Source organism: Oncorhynchus masou, chromosome 14, assembly GCF_036934945.1.
Source record: "Oncorhynchus masou masou isolate Uvic2021 chromosome 14, UVic_Omas_1.1, whole genome shotgun sequence".
NCBI classification, from domain to species: Eukaryota; Metazoa; Chordata; class Actinopteri; order Salmoniformes; family Salmonidae; genus Oncorhynchus; species Oncorhynchus masou.
Genome location: NC_088225.1, coordinates 24,565,272 through 24,585,879, shown reverse-complemented (window position 1 = coordinate 24,585,879; position 20,608 = coordinate 24,565,272). Strand labels below are relative to the sequence as shown.

General features: G+C 51.8%; 1 protein-coding gene across 1 annotated transcript in view; it reads right to left on the bottom strand.

Moving 5' to 3' along the window:
* Positions 1-20,608, bottom strand: part of baiap2l1b (BAR/IMD domain containing adaptor protein 2 like 1b) — an 81,233-nt gene that overhangs the window by 1,350 nt on the left and 59,275 nt on the right. Inside the window, exon 13 of the mRNA XM_064986969.1 lies at positions 8,043-8,086. Coding sequence (XP_064843041.1) covers positions 8,043-8,086 — 44 coding nt within the window. The remainder of the gene's footprint in view (positions 1-8,042; positions 8,087-20,608) is intronic.

The following is a 20,608-nucleotide window of genomic DNA, read 5'->3' as shown; positions in this document are numbered from 1 at the left end:
ACAGACGGGTTAATGCTGGTCGATGATTTTATGACACTTGGGCCCTATTTGAACCAACCTAACACAATGGTAAATGTTAGCACTGGTGGTAACGTTACAGCTTTGGGGTGGGTCAAAAATACTTTAGCTATTTTCACACCCGGAATTCTGGACACAGTAGGTGGCAGTGGCACGAGCAGGCTGGGTCAATCAGAACGTGCTCCATGCCTAAATATGTGTTGCTTCAAGTTGTGGATTTATGGTATCTATGTATTATGTTGTCATCAACTCCAATTGGAATGTTAGTCCGTATGGCCTCGTTCATTAAATAGTCTGCCCCATATTTGCTAAATATATTGAACATGTTTGCAGTCCACATTGTTCTAGTTGCATTTCTTAAAAACATAGTTAATCATAGGCTATAGCTGATATAGGGGATAGGCCATTTAATATAGGGGCTAGGCCATTTAATATAGGGGCTAGGCCATTTAATATAGGGGCTAGGCCATTTAATATAGGGGCTAAGCCTGCTGTTAATTGCAGTCTGGACATACCAAATGTAGACAATAAGCAAGATTCAATTCACCAGGCTATTGATAAGGCCTAAAAAGACAGTGTATAAAATTAAACAATTTGTTATAATAGATGTAAAGTCCCCTGTTTTGGGGACCTGAGTGGTTCTGGTACCGGTTCTAACCGACATTTATAAATGGATATGTGGACACCATAGATTGAAATATGTATTTTACAAGGAAATCTTAGTCGTTGATAAATTGACTATACTATATTTAGAAAGCATATAAGTCATTTCAAGCCTTATTCATACCGTTTTGTTGAATAGGAAATACATCACATTAAATATTTCATATTTGTATCATATTTGTACTGTGTACTTGAGCTTCTGTCCTGAGAAGTGACTACACCTCAGCAATTTATAACTACATTTACCAGAAAGGGGAGATTTGAACCTTAGAGTCTGCAGTACTAGTTATTGTTTATGGCCCTCTCATACTAAATAATTACTTCTGGAGATTACGTAGATTACATTTTTGATTACATTACAGCTTGGTGAATCTCTTTAATACGTTTGGTTTAGAATCAAATTAAACAAAAAACTATACAGTTTTTTAAAATAAAAAACAATATTTCGCAATAATATTGGGTCAGAAACATATAAATCACTTCTCTCGTTCCATGGCCCTGTTTACACACGCAGGCCTGGGTCAGAAACATATCATAAATCACTTCTCTCGTTCCATGGCCCTGTTTACACACGCAGGCCTGGGTCAGAAACATATCATAAATCACTTCTCTCGTTCCATGGCCCTGTTTACACACGCAGGCCTGGGTCAGAAACATATCATAAATCACTTCTCTCGTTCCATGGCCCTGTTTACACACGCAGGCCTGGGTCAGAAACATATCATAAATCACTTCTCGTTCCATGGCCCTGTTTACACACGCAGGCCTGGGTCAGAAACATATCATAAATCACTTCTCGTTCCATGGCCCTGTTTACACACGCAGGCCTGGGTCAGAAACATATCATAAATCACTTCTCTTTCCATGGCCCTGTTTACACACGCAGGCCTGGGTCAGAAACATATCATAAATCACTTCTCGTTCCATGGCCCTGTTTACACACGCAGGCCTGGGTCAGAAACATATCATAAATCACTTCTCTTTCCATGGCCCTGTTTACACACGCAGGCCTGGGTCAGAAACATATCATAAATCACTTCTCTTTCCATGGCACTGTTTACACACGCAGGCCGAAATATCTTTACGCAGAACATTCGCATGTCTATACAAAATATTAGGCTCCTGTCAATCGTATCGTTGCTTATGTGCGAGGCAGGTTTATGTTAAAGATCCCACTTGTTGATATTGCATTATAAGACGACTAAATAGTTTGGAGTGTCTTTGGTAATCGGACAAGGGGCGCTCTTTGAAACTGGATGGATAGCCTTCTGAACAAGTCGAAATGCAGATATGTGAATTGTGAATAATGAAAAAGCATGAGGGCATAAAATGTCAAAGCCCTCTCAGTAGACCATTTAAAACCTCTTTATTTATAGGCTACTTTTGGATAATTGCCAGGATACAAGACACACCTATGTGATGCTGGTATACCAGCGTTGATTAAGGGGAGGGGACGCTATGCTTGGTTTTTAATGAAATTAAAGCAATCGTTTTTTTATGTTTCTAAATACGAGATTCACCGGCACAAAAGGCACATCTCTCCTTCCATGGGCTCTCTGTGTCATGGTTGGATAGGCTGTGCTTCCACTCTCTGTGTCATGGTTGGATAGGCTGTGCTTCCACTCTCTGTGTCATGGTTGGATAGGCTGTGCTTCCACTCTCTGTGTCATGGTTGAATAGGCTGTGCTTCCACTCTCTGTGTCATGGTTGGATAGGCTGTGCTTCCACTCTCTGTGTCATGGTTGGATAGGCTGTGCTTCCACTCTCTGTGTCATGGTTGGATAGGCTGTGCTTCCACTCTCTGTGTCATGGTTGGATAGGCTGTGCTTCCACTCTCTGTGTCATGGTTGGATAGGCTGTGCTTCCACTCTCTGTGTCATGGTTGGATAGGCTGTGCTTCCACTCTCTGTGTCATGGTTGGATAGGCTGTGCTTCCACTCTCTGTGTCATGGTTGGATAGGCTGTGCTTCCACTCTCTGTGTCATGGTTGGATAGGCTGTGCTTCCACTCTCTGTGTCATGGTTGGATAGGCTGTGCTTCCACTCTCTGTGTCATGGTTGGATAGGCTGTGCTTCCACTCTCTGTGTCATGGTTGAATAGGCTGTGCTTCCACTCTCTGTGTCATGGTTGAATAGGCTGTGCTTCCACTCTCTGTGTCATGGTTGAATAGGCTGTGCTTCCACTCTCTGTGTCATGGTTGAATAGGCTGTGCTTCCACTCTCTGTGTCAAGGTTGGATAGGTTGTGCTTCCACTCTGTGTGTCATGGTTGGATAGGCTGTGCTTCCACTCTCTGTGTCATGGTTGGATAGGCTGTGCTTCCACTCTCTGTGTCATGGTTGGATAGGCTGTGCTTCCACTCTCTGTGTCATGGTTGGATAGGCTGTGCTTCCACTCTCTGTGTCATGGTTGGATAGGCTGTGCTTCCACTCTCTGTGTCATGGTTGGATAGGCTGTGCTTCCACTCTCTGTGTCATGGTTGGATAGGCTGTGCTTCCACTCTCTGTGTCATGGTTGGATAGGCTGTGCTTCCACTCTCTGTGTCATGGTTGGATAGGCTGTGCTTCCACTCTCTGTGTCATGGTTGGATAGGCTGTGCTTCCACTCTCTGTGTCATGGTTGGATAGGCTGTGCTTCCACTCTCTGTGTCATGGTTGGATAGGCTGTGCTTCCACTCTCTGTGTCATGGTTGGATAGGCTGTGCTTCCACTCTCTGTGTCATGGTTGGATAGGCTGTGCTTCCACTCTCTGTGTCATGGTTGGATAGGCTGTGCTTCCACTCTCTGTGTCATGGTTGGATAGGCTGTGCTTCCACTCTCTGTGTCATGGTTGGATAGGCTGTGCTTCCACTCTCTGTGTCATGGTTGGATAGGCTGTGCTTCCACTCTCTGTGTCATGGTTGGATAGGCTGTGCTTCCACTCTCTGTGTCATGGTTGGATAGGCTGTGCTTCCACTCTCTGTGTCATGGTTGGATAGGCTGTGCTTCCACTCTCTGTGTCATGGTTGGGTAGGCTGTGCTTCCACTCTCTGTGTCATGGTTGGATAGGCTGTGCTTCCACTCTCTGTGGCATGGTTGGATAGGCTGTGCTTCCACTCTCTGTGGCATGGTTGGATAGGCTGTGCTTCCACTCTCTGTGGCATGGTTGGATAGGCTGTGCTTCCACTCTCTGTGGCATGGTTGGATAGGCTGTGCTTCCACTCTCTGTGGCATGGTTGGATAGGCTGTGCTTCCACTCTCTGTGTCATGGTTGGATAGGCTGTGCTTCCACTCTCTGTGTCATGGTTGGATAGGCTGTGCTTCCACTCTCTGTGTCATGGTTGGATAGGCTGTGCTTCCACTCTCTGTGTCATGGTTGGATAGGCTGTGCTTCCACTCTCTGTGTCATGGTTGGATAGGCTGTGCTTCCACTCTCTGTGTCATGGTTGGATAGGCTGTGCTTCACTCCACTCTCTGTGTCATGGTTGGATAGGCTGTGCTTCCACTCTCTGTGGCATGGTTGGATAGGCTGTGCTTCCACTCTCTGTGTCATGGTTGGATAGGCTGTGCTTCCACTCTCTGTGTCATGGTTGAATAGGCTGTGCTTCCACTCTCTGTGTCATGGTTGAATAGGCTGTGCTTCCACTCTCTGTGTCATGGTTGAATAGGCTGTGCTTCCACTCTCTGTGTCATGGTTGAATAGGCTGTGCTTCCACTCTCTGTGTCATGGTTGGATAGGTTGTGCTTCCACTCTGTGTGTCATGGTTGGATAGGCTGTGCTTCCACTCTCTGTGTCATGGTTGGATAGGCTGTGCTTCCACTCTCTGTGTCATGGTTGGATAGGCTGTGCTTCCACTCTCTGTGTCATGGTTGGATAGGCTGTGCTTCCACTCTCTGTGTCATGGTTGGATAGGCTGTGCTTCCACTCTCTGTGTCATGGTTGGATAGGCTGTGCTTCCACTCTCTGTGTCATGGTTGGATAGGCTGTGCTTCCACTCTCTGTGTCATGGTTGGATAGGCTGTGCTTCCACTCTCTGTGTCATGGTTGGATAGGCTGTGCTTCCACTCTCTGTGTCATGGTTGGATAGGCTGTGCTTCCACTCTCTGTGTCATGGTTGGATAGGCTGTGCTTCCACTCTCTGTGTCATGGTTGGATAGGCTGTGCTTCCACTCTCTGTGTCATGGTTGGATAGGCTGTGCTTCCACTCTCTGTGTCATGGTTGGATAGGCTGTGCTTCCACTCTCTGTGTCATGGTTGGATAGGCTGTGCTTCCACTCTCTGTGTCATGGTTGGATAGGCTGTGCTTCCACTCTCTGTGTCATGGTTGGATAGGCTGTGCTTCCACTCTCTGTGTCATGGTTGGATAGGCTGTGCTTCCACTCTCTGTGTCATGGTTGGATAGGCTGTGCTTCCACTCTCTGTGTCATGGTTGGATAGGCTGTGCTTCCACTCTCTGTGTCATGGTTGGATAGGCTGTGCTTCCACTCTCTGTGTCATGGTTGGATAGGCTGTGCTTCCACTCTCTGTGTCATGGTTGGATAGGCTGTGCTTCCACTCTCTGTGTCATGGTTGGATAGGCTGTGCTTCCACTCTCTGTGTCATGGTTGGATAGGCTGTGCTTCCACTCTCTGTGGCATGGTTGGATAGGCTGTGCTTCCACTCTCTGTGTCATGGTTGGATAGGCTGTGCTTCCACTCTCTGTGGCATGGTTGGATAGGCTGTGCTTCCACTCTCTGTGTCATGGTTGGATAGGCTGTGCTTCCACTCTCTGTGTCATGGTTGGATAGGCTGTGCTTCCACTCTCTGTGTCATGGTTGGATAGGCTGTGCTTCCACTCTCTGTGTCATGGTTGGATAGGCTGTGCTTCCACATGGTCTCTGTGTCATGGTTGGATAGGCTGTGCTTCCACTCTCTGTGTCATGGTTGGATAGGCTGTGCTTCCACTCTCTGTGTCATGGTTGGATAGGCTGTGCTTCCACTCTCTGTGTCATGGTTGGATAGGCTGTGCTTCCACTCTCTGTGGCATGGTTGGATAGGCTGTGCTTCCACTCTCTGTGGCATGGTTGGATAGGCTGTGCTTCCACTCTCTGTGGCATGGTTGGATAGGCTGTGCTTCCACTCTCTGTGGCATGGTTGGATAGGCTGTGCTTCCACTCTCTGTGTCATGGTTGGATAGGCTGTGCTTCCACTCTCTGTGTCATGGTTGGATAGGCTGTGCTTCCACTCTGTGTGTCATGGTTGGATAGGCTGTGCTTCCACTCTCTGTGTCATGGTTGGATAGGCTGTGCTTCCACTCTCTGTGTCATGGTTGGATAGGCTGTGCTTCCACTCTCTGTGTCATGGTTGGATAGGCTGTGCTTCCACTCTCTGTGTCATGGTTGGATAGGCTGTGCTTCCACTCTCTGTGTCATGGTTGGATAGGCTGTGCTTCCACTCTGTGTGTCATGGTTGGATAGGCTGTGCTTCCACTCTCTGTGTCATGGTTGGATAGGCTGTGCTTCCACTGTGTGTCATGGTTGGATAGGTTGTGCTTCCACTCTGTGTGTCATGGTTGGATAGGCTGTGCTTCCACTCTCTGTGTCATGGTTGGATAGGCTGTGCTTCCACTCTCTGTGTCATGGTTGGATAGGCTGTGCTTCCATGTGTCATGGGATAGGCTGTGCTTCCACTCTTTGTGTCATGGTTGGATAGGCTGTGCTTCCACTCTCTGTGTCATGGTTGGATAGGCTGTGCTTCCACTCTGTGTGTCATGGTTGGATCGGCTGTGCTTCCACTCTCAAAATCCCTGCCATTATCATCTGCGTTACTGTTAAGACCTGCTTTTTGGGGGTCTTAAAACCTCCCATTAGTGCTGCATGAAAATTGTCACTTTTGCACTTGTTTTTAAGGACACACCTCTAAAATTGTAACCCCTCCCACTTCAGTGCAAGGGAGCTGATGGTAGACAGGTAAATTGCTGAACTTGGCGTTAGGGCTGGAAAATGCCAGTGTACCTGCTTTTACATGACGAAATTGCAAATTAACGTGCATTTGACACTTGCGCCTCCTTAGCGCCAAAGATAGAACCCTTGCGCTCTGTATGTGGACTACACTGTGGGTGGAGTACATGACTCTGTATGTGGACTACACTGTGGGTGGAGTACATGACTCTGTATGTGGACTACACTGTGGGTGGAGTACATGACTCTGTATGTGGACTACACTGTGGGTGGAGTACATGACTCTGTATGTGGACTACACTGTGGGTGGAGTACATGACTCTGTATGTGGACTACACTGTGGGTGGAGTACATGACTCTGTATGTGGACTACACTGTGGGTGGAGTACATGACTCTGTATGTGGACTACACTGTGGGTGGAGTACATGACTCTGTGTGTGGACTACACTGTGGGTGGAGTACATGACTCTGTGTGTGGACTACACTGTGGGTCGAGTACATGACTCTGTGTGTGGACTACACTGTGGGTGGAGTACATGACTCTGTATGTGGACTACACTGTGGGTGGAGTACATGACTCTGTATGTGGACTACACTGTGGGTGGAGTACATGACTCTGTATGTGGACTACACTGTGGGTGGAGTACATGACTCTGTATGTGGACTACACTGTGGGTGGAGTACATGACTCTGTATGTGGACTACACTGTGGGTGGAGTACATGACTCTGTGTGTGGACTACACTGTGGGTGGAGTACATGACTCTGTGTGTGGACTACACTGTGGGTGGAGTACATGACTCTGTATGTGGACTACACTGTGGGTGGAGTACATGACTCTGTATGTGGACTACACTGTGGGTGGAGTACATGACTCTGTATGTGGACTACACTGTGGGTGGAGTACATGACTCTGTATGTGGACTACACTGTGGGTGGAGTACATGACTCTGTATGTGGACTACACTGTGGGTGGAGTACATGACTCTGTATGTGGACTACACTGTGGGTGGAGTACATGACTCTGTATGTGGACTACACTGTGGGTGGAGTACATGACTCTGTATGTGGACTACACTGTGGGTGGAGTACATGACTCTGTATGTGGACTACACTGTGGGTGGAGTACATGACTCTATGTGGACTACACTGTGGGTGGAGTACATGACTCTGTATGTGGACTACACTGTGGGTGGAGTACATGACTCTGTATGTGGACTACACTGTGGGTGGAGTACATGACTCTGTATGTGGACTACACTGTGGGTGGAGTACATGACTCTGTGTGTGGACTACACTGTGGGTCGAGTACATGACTCTGTATGTGGACTACACTGTGGGTCGAGTATATGACTGACGATTTGGAAGAAAGATTGCGTGTCCACACATGTTGTTGTGAGTTTAAGACAGACGTGTTAATATTACCTTCATGATGCATGACTTACCCGAGGAAAAGAGGCGTCTTCCCAAACCCATTCAGTTGGGTTCCCTGTAAACAAAACCAAGAGACATCAGACCAGATATACTGGAAGTCACAAGACTCATTCACTCTCCATGATGGAATCCAACCCAACAATGATTCATTCACTCTCCATGATGGAATCCAACCCAACAATGATTAATTCACTCTCCATGATGGAATCCAACCCAACAATGATTCATTCACTCTCCATGATGGAATCCAACCCAACAATGATTCATTCACTCTCCATGATGGAATCCAACCCAACAATGATTCATTCACTCTCCATGATGGAATCCAACCCAACAATGATTCATTTACATGCAAAAATATAATTTCCATACCAAATGTACCACATTTATGGGACTTTTGCATCTGTTGCCCATGGAGACCACACCACAGACTACCCCTCATCAGACAGGTTTGGTAGGGCAGACTGGTGAGTGTTGTGACAAACAGAGATGACCTGGGTTCAAATGCTATTTAAAATCTTCAAATACTTTGAGTGATTACTGTAGTCTGCCTGGAGTGACAAATGGTGTGGTTTGCAACTAGACTATTGAGACGTTTATGTTGGTTCCATTGCAACAGGTCCTCTCAACAGATAGGTGTTGAACCCAGGTCTGGAGAGGAGAATGCTTCATCACCTCAGAACACTGACACTGGAGAATGGCTCTTCTGGAAGGGACAATGTATCCCAGGACCAGGATGGGGAAACACTGTCCTATTGTACTGTGTAGAGATGGGTGGGTTGACTCATAACCTGCAATCCCTGTAGTTATATTGGCGGGGAGGGGCATGTTTAGAGTCATTCAATATTGGGTGGGTTGAATAAAGAGAAAACAATGCATTAAAAATCCATAAATGTATCATTTTTGTAGAATTCTGAGACCAAAAGGACAATGTCAGAGTTGAATTCAATAAGAGAAATGCTACGAAAGAACAGCAGGCCAGAACAGTAGTCTAATGTTGGGGAAAGATGTGTGATGACTGAGGTCACAGTCACAACACAGGGACTTCAAAATTGCACATCAAGGGAACTGTACCGTTCAAGATGGGTTAGATAGAATAGTAGTATAAGTGAAATCTGAACAGAGTGTAGGTCTATAACCTCTCACATAGCTTTAATATTAACTCATAGAATTAAGCATTTCTTACAGTGAAATGATGCAGCAAATGTACAGCATCATAAAAGCAGATAGTATTTAAACCACATAAAATATGCATCCAAGCTGAACTGAAATCTTATTTTAAAAAACGTTGGGTCTTTATAACAGCTTTTAATTTCCTTAAAACTGGAGTTATTGCATTTTTCCCCCGGTCCCTAAATGTCTTTGCAAGAGAAGTAACTTTCCCCAGTCAACTAAATTGAAGCCTTCACTCTATCGATTTATGACATTATTCTAGTGAGCAAGGGTTTATTTAGTCTTCTAGGGCAACACCTACTGGCAGAAGAGAAGCTGCATGTATTTAATTATAGACAAGCTGACAAACACACAGCCTACCAAAAATGTCGGAAATTATAAGCAGAAACATAGGGCTATTCAAAAAGACCAGTCAAAGAAATTGTTCCTCACATTTTCTATATTTGCAGGTTAGGATTGAGTGTGGGCCTCAGATTTTCACGTTATCACATATAGTCAGGAGGTTGCGGATGGATTACTAGCAAGTCGGGTGGGTGCTGGTGAACAAACTGCTGACCCACGCATCACTGGTAGTCTCTCACAGCTGTAGTGCTGGGATGCCACCACTAGAGGACAGCATTGAGCCTACAGAACAGCATTAGCCCTAGAGAGGGGTAGGCAGGCAGATGTAGCCAGACACACATTGACCTTAGTGACTGCTGTCCTGACATCCTGGACAGATGTGTAGTTTTAATCCTAGTCCTAATCAGACTGAGTGCAGGGTGTCAGCACACACACACACGTCATTTCTCTCGATACTTTCTGATACATTCCTGTAGTACCTCTGCTCTCGCTACGTCAGTCTCTTCTCTTTCTGTGTATTTAATCTGTTTCTCTGTATTCATCTGCCTCACTTTCTACACAAAGGGCAGAACCAGCAAGGAAGCATTTCTCTCATGGTGACAGAGCATTCCTGTGTAACCCCCACCCCTCCCTCTATCCCACCCTCTCCTCCTTCTAATTCCCTCCCCTCATTCGCTCCCTGCAGCCAAATCTGATGAATGGGGAAAAGACTTCTCCCTTATGGCACTGGTCATACCAGCACAATAAAGACCTGGGTCCTGGAGTTTGTAACAGCAGAGTTGTGGGTTTGATTCCTGCAGGGGCCACATATACTGAATGTGTTTAGCGTCTGTTAAATGACCACATTATCAGTATTAAACATGACAATCAGACCTAGTCGTGTCCCAAAGGAGATGAAGAGAAGTGAGTTATGAAGTAACTATAATCCCATTCACAAGGATAGAGCTATACGTGGCTGGTAGTCTGGAATGAATGACTCACCACTATACCATCCCTGCCTCCTTCAAAGACAGCCCTGGAGGTGTGTGTCATATACACACACACACAACAATCTCTTGTCGCATACACACCTACACACAGTCCAGTCACGGCATACACACCTACACACAGTCCAGTCACGACACACACACCTACATACACAGAGTTACTCCACTTGTCGTGCTCTCACCTACACACAGAGAGAAACAGGAAGTGTTGTTCAGACTCACCTACACAGCTAGTTATTATTTTCATTGTATGGAAAAACATTCACAGCATGCTATTCACCTACCCACACGCCCACCCTGTGTTCACCTACCCACACGCCCACCCTGTGTTCACCTACCCACACGCCCACCCTGTGTTCACCTACCCACACGCCCACCCTGTGTTCACCTACCCACCCCCAGTCTTCACCTACACACACGCCAACCCTGTGTTCACCTACCCACACGCCAACCCTGTGTTCACCTACCCACCCCCCACGTTCACCTACCCACACCCACCCCCAGTCTTCTCCTACACACCCCACCTCCAGTCTTAACCTACCCACACCCCACCTCCAGTCTTCACCTACCCACACGCCCACCCTGTGTTCACCTACCCACACCCACCCCCAGTCTTCTCCTACACACACCCAACCCCAGTCTTCACCTACACCCCCCCCCACCCCCAGTCTTCACCTACACCCCCCCCCACCCCCAGTCTTCACCTACACACACCCCCCACCCCCAGTCTTCACCTACACACCCCACCTCCAGTCTTCACCTACCCACACGCCCACCCTGTGTTCACCTACCCACACCCACCCCCAGTCTTCACCTACACACCCCCCCCCCCCGTCTTCACCTACACACACCCCCCCACCCCCAGTCTTCACCTACACACCCCCCCCACCCCCAGTCTTCTCCTACACCCCCCACCCCCAGTCTTCTCCTACACCCCCCCACCCCCAGTCTTCACCTACACACCCCCAGTCTTCACCTACACACCCCCAGTCTTCACCTACACACCCCCAGTCTTCACCTACACACCCCCAGTCTTCACCTACACACCCCCAGTCTTCACCTACACCCCCCACCCCCAGTCTTCACCTACACCCCCCACCCCCAGTCTTCTCCTACACCCCCACCCCCAGTCTTCACCTACACCCCCCACCCCCAGTCTTCACCTACACCCCCCCCCCCCCAGTCTTCTCCTACACACCCCCCACCCCCAGTCTTCACCTACACACCCCCAGTCTTCACCTACACACACCCCCCACCCCCAGTCTTCACCTACACACCCCCCACCCCCAGTCTTCACCTACACCCCCCCCCCCACCCCCAGTCTTCACCTACACCCCCCCCACCCCCAGTCTTCACCTACACCCCCCACCCCCAGTCTTCTCCTACACCCCCCCACCCCCAGTCTTCACCTACACACCCCCAGTCTTCACCTACACCCCCCACCCCCAGTCTTCACCTACACCCCCCCACCCCCAGTCTTCTCCTACACCCCCCACCCCCAGTCTTCACCTACACCCCCCACCCCCAGTCTTCACCTACACCCCCCCACCCCCAGTCTTCTCCTACACCCCCCACCCCCAGTCTTCACCTACACACCCCCAGTCTTCACCTACACACCCCCCACCCCCAGTCTTCACCTACACACCCCCCACCCCCAGTCTTCACCTACACCCCCCCCCACCCCCAGTCTTCACCTACACCCCCCACCCCCAGTCTTCACCTACACCCCCCCCACCCCCAGTCTTCTCCTACACCCCCCCCACCCCCAGTCTTCACCTACACACCCCCAGTCTTCACCTACACATACCCCCCCACCCCCAGTCTTCACCTACACCCCCCCCACCCCCAGTCTTCACCTACACCCCCCACCCCCAGTCTTCACCTACACCCCCCACCCCCAGTCTTCTCCTACACCCCCCACCCCCAGTCTTCTCCTACACCCCCCCCACCCCCAGTCTTCACCTACACATACCCCCCACCCCCAGTCTTCACCTACACACACCCCCCACCCCCAGTCTTCACCTACACACATCCCCCACCCCCAGTCTTCACCTACACCCCCCCCACCCCCAGTCTTCACCTACACCCCCCACCCCCAGTCTTCACCTACACCCCCCCCCCCACCCCCAGTCTTCACCTACACCCCCCCCCACCCCCAGTCTTCACCTACCCCCCCCACCCCCAGTCTTCACCTACACCCCCCACCCCCAGTCTTCACCTACACCCCCCACCCCCAGTCTTCTCCTACACCCCCCACCCCCAGTCTTCTCCTACACCCCCCACCCCCAGTCTTCACCTACACACACCCCCCACCCCCAGTCTTCACCTACACATACCCCCCCACCCCCAGTCTTCACCTACACACACCCCCCACCCCCAGTCTTCACCTACACACATCCCCCACCCCCAGTCTTCACCTACACCCCCCCCACCCCCAGTCTTCACCTACACACACCCCACCCCCTGTGAGTGGCGCAGCAGTCTAAGGCGCTGCATCTCAGTGCAAGAGGCATCACTACAATCCCTGGTTCGATTCCTGGCTGTATTACATCCAGACGTGATTGGGAGTCCCATAGGGCGGCGCACAATTGGCCCAGCGTCGTCTGGGTTTGGCCGGGGTAGGCCGTCATTGTAAATAATAACTTGTTCTAAACTAACTTGCCTAGTTAAATAAAGGTTCAATAAAACAATACAACAATGTCTTCAGGAAGCACTGTAACTAGCTGGCTTACAATTTGAGCTACAGAGGCATTTGGTATGTTATGAATTTCGAGATATGAATTATGAAAATATTTCAAGCGAGGGGTTTGTGCACAACCCTGCCTACTACACAAACCTCATCCTGTGTGTTCACCTACACTCACCCCACCTCTCACAGTATAACTGAACACATGACTCATAGATAGATTCCCCATCTCCACAGAGTGGGGCTTTGTACTAAATGGCCCTCTAGTGCACTACTTTTGACCCGAGCCCTGGTCAAATGTAGTGCATTATATAGGGAATATGGTGGCGTTTGGGAGCATCCCAGAGCAGTGTCCACCACCTCAACCCCTGCTCTATCTCTGTGTGTTTTTTGATGAATGGGAGCAGAGCAGGTTGGTGTAGTCCAGCACTGTTAAATACAATGTGTTTCATTGGTAAAACATGTTACTATCGATGTTCCGGAACTGATTGTCTGTCTGGCTGACTCATACAGCATGAATGGAGGATAAGTACCTACTAGAATCAGAATCACACACTGGGAGAGAGATGGGGGGCTGGGACAGAGAGAGAGGGAGAGAGATGGGGGGCCGGGCCAGAGAGACAGAGGGAGAGAGATGGGAGGCTGGGCCAGAGAGAGAGGGAGAGATGGGGGGCTGGGCCAGAGAGAGAGGGAGAGAGATGGGGGGCTGGGCCAGAGAGACAGAGGGAGAGAGATGGGGGGCTGGGCCAGAGAGACAGAGGGAGAGAGATGGGGGGCTGGGACAGAGAGAGAGGGAGAGATGGGGGGCTGGGCCAGAGAGAGAGGGAGAGAGATGGGGGGCTGGGCCAGAGAGAGAGGGAGAGGGATGGGGGCTGGGCCAGAGAGAGAAGGAGAGAGATGGGGGCTGGGCCAGAGAGACAGAGGGAGAGAGATGGGGGGCTGGGCCAGAGAGACAGAGGGAGAGAGATGGGGGCTGGGCCAGAGAGACAGAGGGAGAGAGATGGGGGCTGGGCCAGAGAGACAGAGGGAGAGAGATGGGGGCTGGGCCAGAGAGACAGAGGGAGAGAGATGGGGGCTGGGACAGAGAGACAGAGGGAGAGAGATGGGGGCTGGGCCAGAGAGACAGAGGGAGAGAGATGGGGGGCTGGGCCAGAGAGAGAGGGAGAGAGATGGGGGGCTGGGCCAGAGAGAGAGGGAGAGAGATGGGGGGCTGGGCCAGAGAGAGAGGGAGAGAGATGGGGGCTGGGCCAGAGAGAGAGGGAGAGAGATGGGGGCTGGGCCAGAGAGACAGAGGGAGAGAGATGGGGGCTGGGCCAGAGAGACAGGGAGAGAGATGGGGGCTGGGCCAGAGAGACAGGGAGAGAGATGGGGGCTGGGCCAGAGAGACAGGGAGAGAGATGGGGGGCTGGGCCAGAGAGACAGAGGGAGAGAGATGGGGGGCTGGGCCAGAGAGAGAGGGAGAGAGATGGGGGGCTGGGACAGAGAGAGAGGGAGAGAGATGGGGGGCTGGGACAGAGAGACAGAGGGAGAGAGATGGGGGGCTGGGACAGAGAGACAGGGGAGAGAGATGGGGGCTGGGCCAGAGAGACAGAGGGAGAGAGATGGGGGCTGGGCCAGAGAGACAGAGGGAGAGAGATGGGGGCTGGGACAGAGAGACAGAGGGAGAGAGATGGGGGCTGGGACAGAGAGAGAGAGATAGGTGGCTGGGCCAGAGAGACAGGGAGAGAGATGGGGGCTGGGACAGAGACAGAGGGAGAGAGATGGGGGCTGGGCCAGAGAGACAGAGGGAGAGAGATGGGGGGCTGGGCCAGAGAGACAGAGGGAGAGAGATGGGGGGCTGGGCCAGAGAGACAGGGAGAGAGATGGGGGCTGGGACAGAGAGACAGAGGGAGAGAGATGGGGGCTGGGCCAGAGAGACAGGGAGAGAGATAGGGGGCTGGGACAGAGAGACAGGGAGAGAGATGGGGGCTGGGCCAGAGAGACAGGGAGAGAGATGGGGGCTGGGCCAGAGAGACAGGGAGAGAGATGGGGGCTGGGCCAGAGAGACAGAGGGAGAGAGATGGGGGCTGGGCCAGAGAGAGAGGGAGAGAGATGGGGGCTGGGACAGAGAGACAGAGGGAGAGAGATGGGGGCTGGGACAGAGAGACAGAGGGAGAGAGATGGGGGCTGGGACAGAGAGACAGGGGAGAGAGATGGGGGGCTGGGCCAGAGAGACAGAGGGAGAGAGATGGGGGGCAGGGCCAGAGAGACAGAGGGAGAGAGATGGGGGGCTGGGACAGAGAGACAGAGGGAGAGAGATGGGGGGATAGGACAGAGAGACAGAGGGAGAGAGATGGGGGGCTGGGACAGAGAGACAGAGGGAGAGAGATGGGGGGCTGGGACAGAGAGAGAGAGATAGGTGGCTGGGCCAGAGAGACAGGGAGAGAGATGGGGGGCTGGGACAGAGACAGAGGGAGAGAGATGGGGGCTGGGCCAGAGAGACAGAGGGAGAGAGATGGGGGGCTGGGCCAGAGAGACAGAGGGAGAGAGATGGGGGGCTGGGCCAGAGAGACAGGGAGAGAGATGGGGGGCTGGGCCAGAGAGACAGAGGGAGAGAGATGGGGGGCTGGGCCAGAGAGACAGGGAGAGAGATAGGGGGCTGGGACAGAGAGACAGAGGGAGAGAGATAGGTGGCTGGGCCAGAGAGACAGAGGGAGAGAGATAGGTGGCTGGGCCAGAGAGACAGAGGGAGAGAGATAGGTGGCTGGGCCAGAGAGACAGAGGGAGAGAGATGGGGGGCTGGGACAGAGAGACAGGGAGAGAGATGGGGGGCTGGGCCAGAGAGACAGAGGGAGAGAGATAGGTGGCTGGGCCAGAGAGACAGAGGGAGAGAGATAGGTGGCTGGGCCAGAGAGACAGAGGGAGAGAGATGGGGGCTGGGCCAGAGAGAGAGGGAGAGAGATGGGGGGCTGGGCCAGAGAGAGAGGGAGAGAGATGGGGGGCTGGGACAGAGAGACAGAGGGAGAGAGATGGGGGCTGGGACAGAGAGACAGAGGGAGAGAGATGGGGGGATGGGACAGAGAGACAGAGGGAGAGAGATGGGGGGCTGGGACAGAGAGAGAGAGATAGGTGGCTGGGCCAGAGAGACAGGGAGAGAGATGGGGGGCTGGGACAGAGACAGAGGGAGAGAGATGGGGGGCTGGGACAGAGACAGAGGGAGAGAGATGGGGGGCTGGGCCAGAGAGACAGAGGGAGAGAGATGGGGGGCTGGGCCAGAGAGACAGAGGGAGAGAGATAGGTGGCTGGGACAGAGAGACAGAGGGAGAGAGATGGGGGGCTGGGACAGAGAGAGATGGAGAGAGATAGGTGGCTGGGCCAGAGAGACAGAGGGAGAGAGATAGGTGGCTGGGCCAGAGAGACAGAGGGAGAGAGATAGGTGGCTGGGCCAGAGAGACAGAGGGAGAGAGATGGGGGGATGGGACAGAGAGACAGGGAGAGAGATGGGGGGCTGGGACAGAGAGAGACGGAGAGAGATAGGTGGCTGGGCCAGAGAGAGGGAGAGAGATGGGGGCTGGGCCAGAGAGACAGAGGGAGAGAGATAGGTGGCTGGGACAGAGAGACAGAGGGAGAGAGATGGGGGGATGGGACAGAGAGACAGGGAGAGAGATGGGGGGCTGGGACAGAGAGAGACGGAGAGAGATAGGTGGCTGGGCCAGAGAGAGAGGGAGAGAGATGGGGGGCTGGGCCAGAGAGACAGAGGGAGAGAGATAGGTGGCTGGGACAGAGAGACAGAGGGAGAGAGATGGGGGCTGGAACAGAGAGACAGAGGGAGAGAGATGGGGGGCTGGGACAGAGAGAGACGGAGAGAGATGGGTGGCTGGGCCAGAGAGAGACGGAGAGAGATAGGTGGCTGGGCCAGAGAGACAGAGGGAGAGAGATAGGTGGCTGGGCCAGAGAGACAGAGGGAGAGAGATAGGTGGCTGGGACAGAGAGACAGAGGGAGAGAGATGGGGGGCTGGGCCAGAGAGACAGAGGGAGAGAGATAGGTGGCTGGGACAGAGAGACAGAGGGAGAGAGATGGGGGGCTGGGACAGAGAGACAGAGGGAGAGAGATGGGGGGCTGGGACAGAGAGACAGAGGGAGAGAGATGGGGGGCTGGGACAGAGAGACAGAGGGAGAGAGATGGGGGCTGGGACAGAGAGACAGAGGGAGAGAGATGGGGGGATGGGACAGAGAGACAGAGGGAGAGAGATGGGGGGATGGGACAGAGAGACAGAGGGAGAGAGATGGGGGCTGGGACAGAGAGACAGGGGGAGAGAGATGGGGGCTGGGACAGAGAGACAGAGGGAGAGAGATGGGGGCTGGGACAGAGAGACAGAGGGAGAGAGATGGGGGGCTGGGACAGAGAGACAGAGGGAGAGAGATGGGGGCTGGGACAGAGAGACAGAGGGAGAGAGATGGGGGCTGGGACAGAGAGACAGAGGGAGAGAGATGGGGGCTGGGACAGAGAGACAGAGGGAGAGAGATGGGGGCTGGGACAGAGAGACAGAGGGAGAGAGATGGGGGCTGGGACAGAGAGACAGAGGGAGAGAGGGGGGATGGGACAGAGAGACAGAGGGAGAGAGATGGGGGCTGGGCCAGAGAGACAGAGGGAGAGAGATGGGGGGATGGGACAGAGAGACAGAGGGAGAGAGATGGGGGGATGGGACAGAGAGACAGGGAGAGAGATGGGGGGCTGGGACAGTGAGGGAGAGAGATGGGGGCCGGGCCAGAGAGACAGGGAGAGAGATGGGGGGCTGGGACAGAGAGAGAGAGGGAGAGAGATGGGGGGATGGGACAGAGAGACAGAGGGAGAGAGATGGGGGGATGGGACAGAGAGACAGGGAGAGAGATGGGGGGCTGGGACAGAGAGACAGAGGGAGAGAGATGGGGGATGGGACAGAGAGACAGGGAGAGAGATGGGGGGCTGGGACAGTGAGGGAGAGAGATGGGGGGCTGGGACAGAGAGAGATGGAGAGAGATGGGGGGCCGGGCCAGAGAGACAGAGGGAGAGAGAAAGAGGGCCAGAGAGACAGAGGGAGAGAGAAAGAGGGCCAGAGAGATGGGGGGCCACGCCAGAAAGACAGAGGGAGAGAGAAAGAGGGCCAGAGAGACAGAGGGAGAGAGAAAGAGGGCCAGAGAGACAGAGGGAGAGAGAAAGAGGGCCAGAGAGATGGGGGGCCACACCAGAAAGACAGAGGGAGAGAGAAAGAGGGAGGGAGATGGGGGAACGAGACAGACAGAGGGAGAGACATTGAAAGAGAGAGTGTCAGGTTCCAGGTGTCAGGTTCACCCAGAGTGGAATCCAATAGAAGGCTGGGCTGGAGCCGTGCCACCAGATGTATGTACACTGACTGTACAAAACATTATGAACATTTCCAGGACAGACTGACCAGGTGAAAGATATGATCCCTCATTGATGTCACCTGTTAAATCCACTTCAATTAGTGTAGATGAAGGGGAGGAGACAGGTTAAAGAAGGATTTTTAAGCCCCGAGACAATTTAGACATGGATTGTGTATGTGTGCCATTCAGAGGGTGAATGGGCAAGACAAAAAATGTAAGTGCCTTTGAACGGGGTTTGGTAGTAGGGGCCAGGCGCAATGGTTTGTGTTAAGAACTGCAACGCTGCTGGGTTTTTCACGCTCAACAGTTTCCTGTGTGTATCATGAATGGTCCACCACCCAAAGGACATCCAGGAAACTTGACAAAAAAAATATCTGTAGGAAGCTTCAGAGTCAACATGGACCAGCATTCCTGTGGAACGCTTTCAACATCTTGTGGAGTCCATGGCCAGACGAATTGTGGCTGTTCTGAGGGCAAAATATTAGGAAGATGTTCTCAATGTTTTGTACACTCAGTGTACACTGATAGCCAGGCATAATAATGGCCACATACACCCACACACAGCGCACGTGCTCACACACACGGCCGGACTCGGGACACAGCAGAGTGTAGCCTAATGAATATTTCACCGCAGTGAAAGAAAAGAGAAGTTGAGAAGTGTATTGTCTTTCCCAGACTTCTCCATTCAACCTCTCACACAGGAGGGCCAAACATCACAAACTACAACCTGCCCTCTCTGGGTCACCACTGACCTGTACAGCCACGAGGGCAGCAGCTTATGTTCCCTCCTGTCGCTATTTCTAGTGTTTGTGATGAACGGGATGTCTAGCCTGTACTGTAGGTACAGCTAATTACACTCAAGTAGTCTCTTGTGACAGACGTCATGGAGTAGTGGGAGATGTGATTCTGGATGCTGACATTACACTAAAAGTAGTCTCTTGTGACAGACGTCATGGAGTAGTGGGAGATGTGATTCTGGGTGCTGACGGACGTCATGGAGTAGTGGGAGATGTGGTTCTGGGTGCTGAAATTACACTAAAAGTAGTCTCTTGTGACGGACGTCATGGAGTAGTGGGAGATGTGATTCTGGGTGCTGACATTACACTGAAAGGAGAGCCAGGGTAGCGAGGGTTAAATCACATGTCTCATCGAAGAGGAACTGGCGGCCCCAGGACCAACTGAACACAATGCAGGGCTTCTCCATGTCTTTTCGGGGGTTTAAGGAGTCTGGCCTCAATAGCTGTTTCTGCTTTAGTGAAATGGGATGGAGGGATCCTGCATAGCTTCACATTAACTGGGACTTTCACTGCTTGCTTGGTTCTATGTAGCATTTTGCACAGGGAAAACAGGAGTGGTTTGACCAGAGTTATCTTCTCATCCTCATCTCACATCAACACACACATGTACATGTTAGAGCTTGCACAAGTTTAAACAGGATACAGAGTCTCTCTGTTGTCTCCTTCAGCCAAACCAACGCCAGCAGGTGTTTAGTGGCTAGGCTTCTTACCATGAATTTCCATTCAGCCAGGATCGGGAAGCACAAACAACCTTGGATTGGCCTTTTGCACTTTGAAAACCCACAACTTTGACTGATGGCTTTGAATACATGCAAAAGCAAGAGTTAGTTGAGAGCATTGCTCGAGTGTAGGTTGAGCATTAGACACGCATGGCGTGACCCACAATGCATTGTAACTACTTTACACTTGCAGGTATTGCCAACACTTCTGTCATTCAAAACTACTGTATTTTAGCTTAAACAACCTGCAGGCTAGGCCCAGCCCTGTCCTACTCTACCGCAGCCCAGCAGCCCCTTAGTGGGACAGAGGCTCCCAGACGCAGAGGCTCCCAGAAGCAAGGGTGTCCAACAGTCCGGAATGTATTACTATACTATATTACTATACTGTATTACTATACTATATTACTATACTATATTACTATACTGTATTGCTATACTGTATTGCTATACTGTATTACTATACTGTATTGCTATACTGTATTACTATACTGTATTACTATATTACTATAC